Below are 5,108 nucleotides of genomic sequence, written 5' to 3'. Positions count from 1 at the left end.
TAGGATTTTTGAAGAATTTTTTAATTTTTTTATTATTTTTTGATTTTTTGGAATTTTTTGATTTTTTAGAATTTTTTGATTTTTTAGAATTTTTTCGATTTTTTAGAAATTTTTTGGTTTTTTTTATTTTTTTACCATTTTCTGAATTTTTTATGATTTTAGGATTTTTTTTAGAATTTTATTTTATTATTTTTTGATTTTTTGTAATTTTTTTGATTTTTTTGAATTTTTTTATTTTTTTAGAATTTTTTTGATTTTTTAGAATTTTTTTGATTTTTTAGAATTTTTTATTATTTTTTTGATTTTTTATATCTTTTTGGATTTGTTTGAATTTTTTATCATGCCCAAATACATCTTGACCAAAAACCCATCTTGACCTAAACCCATTCTAACCCATGCCCATCCTAACCCATTACCCAAACCTACCTAACCCACCCATTTTGCCACTCCTACTTTTGACCTCTCTCCAATTTTTTTGGATTTACACAGGTGTTAATATGGTCATTTACTTCCCCAAATTGTTATGTAGATATACTAGTATTTACGCAACAAACTGATCATTTTTTTTTTTTTTTTTTTTTTTTTTAGAATAATTTATAATATTCCATTCCAAACATCAAGGCAAATTACATAAGGATAGCAGGTAGACGAGCAACAAAATTGATGATCAGTTTTTTTTTTTTTTTTTTTTTTTTTTTTTTTTTTTTTTTTTTTTAGAATAATTTATAATATTCCATTCCAAACATCAGGGTGCTATCTATTTAGGAATGATTAGGGTTTTCAAGTTTTTAAAAGTTTATAACCGAGATTTAGGAGAGAGGGATGAGAAATAAAAGGATTGTTTGGTAAAATACCTATAATACCCTTTTCTTTTCTAGTTAATCTCCTTAACATTTTAATTATTTACGAAAGAGAAAAATGCCCGGATAGTCCCTGTGGTTTCGCCTTTTTTCACATATAGTCCCCAACTTTCTAAAATTACCTGAATAGTCCCCAAGTTTTCAATTTTTGTTCCCGGATAGTCCCTGGGTCTAACTTCAGTTTGTTTTCTCTGTTAAGAGGGTGTGAAATGTCAAAAATACCCTTTCCTTAAAAAGACCAAACCACAGGGACTATCCGAGCATCTTCTTCATTTTTATTTATAAAAAGTTCAAGTTTCCGCTATGGAAGAATAATATCTGTTGTGATGTTGTTGTTGTTGCGATTGTTGTTGTTGTTGAGATTTACGGTCCCACCCGTTGTAAAGATGTCGGCTCTGACGAAACTGCTGTATTTTTTCAGAAGCATCGTTTGTCATAAAAGGGTATGTTTTTTTCGGGGTCGGGTTTGGGGTCGGGGTTCGGGTCTCAATAGATGGGGGCGGCTCATCTCCGTCAGGGATCACATAGCTATCTTGAACAGGCCACGGGTTTGACCCATACGTGTGGTTTTGGTGAAACGGTGGTTGATTTTGGTAGTGATAGTTAAGTTGTTTCTTTTTGAAACCCGGGAAGACATTTGACAAGATTTCTGAGAATGACTTTGCATTGGCCATGAGTTTCCCAAGAGATGCAATGATACCCTCATCTTCTTTCTCCGGCTCATATTCTGACGGAATTAGTGGCGGCCTTACAGTTGATTTCATGTATAGTGGTGTTGGAGTCATGCTTGGTTTCATTGTTGTTTATGGTTCATCCTGCAAGAAATGTATCATTAGACAGGTTTAATATGATTTTCTATTTCGAAACATGTGCACTTTTGACTTTTGAGGTCGTACAGAGTATTTTTTACTTTAAAATTGCCTAATCATGCAAATTAATAATAAATACTATTAAGGAAAGGGTGGAGGAGGGTGATGGTGGGTTGAGGTTGAAGATGAAGTGTGGTGGTGGAGTTTTATAAAAAAAATGAAGAAGATGCCCGGATAGTCCCTGTGGTTTGGCCTTTTTAAGAAAGGGTATTTTTGACATTTCACACCCTCTTAACAGAGAAAACAAACTGAAGTTAGACCCAGGGACTATCCGGGAACAAAAATTGAAAACTTGGGGACTATTCAGGTAATTTTAGAAAGTTGGGGACTATAGGTGAAAAAAGGCGAAACCACAGGGACTATCCGGGCATTTTTCTCTTTACGAAAATACCATTATAATATTGAACCATTGATCAAATAATCTAAAGGTTGAGAGGAGTTCTGTAGGTTCTGAAAATATATGAGGTTCTGAAATGATCCTCACCCTATATATATATATATATATATATATATGTTGAGTTCATTTCAGAACTCTAAATAACTACAGAACTTTCAGAACTCCTAATAAACAAACATTTTATCTATAAGTTTTTCTATTTAGGATCTTTTTATCATCTATTATATGTATAGCTTTGATTACATACATGTTAAAAGTAGTTTACATATGTTTAATTGCCAAAATTATATATATGTGTCATGACTAATTACATATATGTAAAAAAACTAGTTTACATATATGTAAGTATAAAATTACATATAAAAAATGATAAAATTACTCTTAACATGTATGTAATCGTAAAAATACACATAATAAATGATAAAATTATCATAAACATAAAAATATATAAATAAAAAGATTGTTTATTAGGAGTTCTGCGAGTTCTGTAAAAATTTATGGTTCTGAAATGATCCTAGCCCTATATATATATACACATATATATATATATATATATACACATATATATATATATATGTATATATATGTATGTATATATATATATATATAGATGTTTGGTAACTGTTAGCTAGTTGTATAGAGCAATACATGATAAGATTCACATAAAAAAGAGTCCTAGAATAGTTTTATAAATATAGATAGATATTATCAACAAACTATAGACCTATATGGCTATATGTATAATATTCGACGACACCATAACATAATCTGAAAAAAATGAACACTTGTAAGGTATTCAAAATACAAATACAATATAGAAGCTGATCAACTGATCCATGTGAAGCTAACAGCTAGCCTATGTTGATGCTGATACCAACTGCAATGAGTAAGATGGTAATGAGCCCAAAAAAGATGATTGTATGGACACAAATCGAAACCCCACTCGTCTGAAAGTTATTAAACTCAACCGCTCGCCCCTTGCCCGGAAGCTGAAACAACAAACCAGGGGTCAGCAGCACGAACAGCAACACCCCGATTAAAACCGGTGCCCAATCCGCCATAATATTCTTTTTTTTCTTCGTAAATCGTAATCAAAACCGAGTAAATAGTGCGCAAGATATATATATAGAAACAGAAGCCTTATCTATATATGTGATGGTAAATGTTAAACAACATTCGGCAGGGTGATAAAGGACATATACAAACTTCAACTTGCAGAATCATAGGTGAAGCATCGTGTACGTCAATCGTTTTTTATACTAACATTTTGTGTGACACTGATTTTTGGCCGGCAAATTTGTCTGATATTAATATTTAATACTATACTGGATGGTGAAATTTGTGACATGTGTCAAACTAAGAATAGGAGATGGTTGAATAACTTTACATCCAATCGTACAATAGATCATATCTATAAGATGTAAGCATCATAGACTTATTTTACCATCCAAATTAGCTACGGAATGTATAAATTATTGTTGGTTTTGAAGTTACAAATAGTAGTATAATAGTAGAGTATATATGTTTTCATGGCGAATCGCTTCAAATTATGCAATGAAATAAGGGGAAATGACATGTAATAATCCCAACTAGACGTTATTGGCCATTGTCAATCCCAACAAAGGGTGGCACAAACTACAATTGAAATGTGTTGAGTTATGATTAAGTTAGCAAACCAGGTGGTGTTTTGGTTGGACAAAAAGAACGGTTGGTCGATGACCTAGTGATCTAGTGGTATGAGTTTCTTGATGAACCTATTATCTATATAGGATCTAACAGATGCAATTGATTTTGGACAAAACCAACCACAATCAAACACTCATTTCATCATCATGTAATTTATAAACGACAACTAAAACGCTCATCTACTCTACTCCACAATCTAAGAGAGGGGCATCGTTTACACACCAAGACATCATTCATGAGCTAAATACGCTTTGGTACATCATTTCATAGCCTCATAGGTGTTTTGGAATGACTTGTTGGTATGAGCATTTGATAACAAGTAGAAAAACGAGATTAGTATAACACTTATATAATTATAAAACTATGGTCCAAAAGGAAAAGAAATCACCTTAAGAAATAGATTAACATAGGAAAACAAAATCGTTTATCACTATGAGAAATAAGCAATCACGTCTGATTTATAGGTTCAATAACTAAATGGCAAGACGTAAGGTTACATAGTGATGGCATCAGTGGCGGAGCTTGAACAAAAGTTTAGTGGGGGCCGAAAGTCATGGGAGCCAAAAAAAATTCCTATCACTATGTTTCAGGCATGGTTGCAAAAATCGCGACTAGCCGGCGATTAATCGCTGACTAGTCGCTAGTCGCCCATCAACTGAGTAATTTTCAGCTAATCAGTAAAAAAATCGCTAGTCGGCCCTAATCGGCCTTAGTCGGCCCTAATCGCGACTAGTTGGTCGTGAAAAATCGGAAAAAATCGGGAAAAAACAAAAAAAAATCGGAAAAAATCAGAAAAAATCGGAAAAAAACACATATTCCGGCCAAAACCTCCCAGATTCCGGTCAAAAGTTGTCCACTTAAAAAATTACGTATAAAAATATATGTATATATGTATAAAAACTTAAAATTATACATAAAAAGTCCGATCCGATTAATCCCGATTAATCCCGAGTAATCCCGAGTAGTCGCTAGTCCCTACCTCACTGACCCGCTAGCGACTAGCGAGTTCTCCAACCTTGGTTTCAGGTTATATGTTTGGGTCGATTCAAATAATAATAACTCCAAATATCTAATTATTCTTTATTCATTCAAAATACCATTCTTAAACATAAAAAACTATATTGTTTTAACAAACAAAGACCAAAAATATTTATGATGATGCAAGAGAAACGGTAAGTACATGGAAAAAGAATTACAACTCAGCCCAACAAGCTTCAAGATTTTTAAATTCATCGATTATGTCATCTGGAAATTTTCTATTATATGTAAATCACCAAGCTATTCGCGAGAAACTTG

At 32.4% G+C, this 5,108-nt stretch overlaps 1 protein-coding gene across 1 annotated transcript; it reads right to left on the bottom strand.

Annotated features, from left to right (window-relative positions):
* Window positions 1–2,771: 2,771 nt before the first annotated feature.
* Window positions 2,772–3,406, bottom strand: LOC110904136. The gene has a single exon (XM_022149958.2). It carries the CDS (start codon window positions 3,185–3,187, stop codon window positions 2,978–2,980), a length of 210 nt encoding a protein of 69 aa, XP_022005650.1. The 5' UTR covers window positions 3,188–3,406; the 3' UTR covers window positions 2,772–2,977.
* Window positions 3,407–5,108: the final 1,702 nt, after the last annotated feature.

The sequence above is a fragment of the Helianthus annuus genome, chromosome 14 (assembly GCF_002127325.2).
Source record: "Helianthus annuus cultivar XRQ/B chromosome 14, HanXRQr2.0-SUNRISE, whole genome shotgun sequence".
Taxonomy (NCBI): Eukaryota; Viridiplantae; Streptophyta; class Magnoliopsida; order Asterales; family Asteraceae; genus Helianthus; species Helianthus annuus.
The sequence above is the reverse complement of the archived record's forward strand: the minus strand, read 5'-3'. Positions and strand labels throughout refer to the sequence as shown.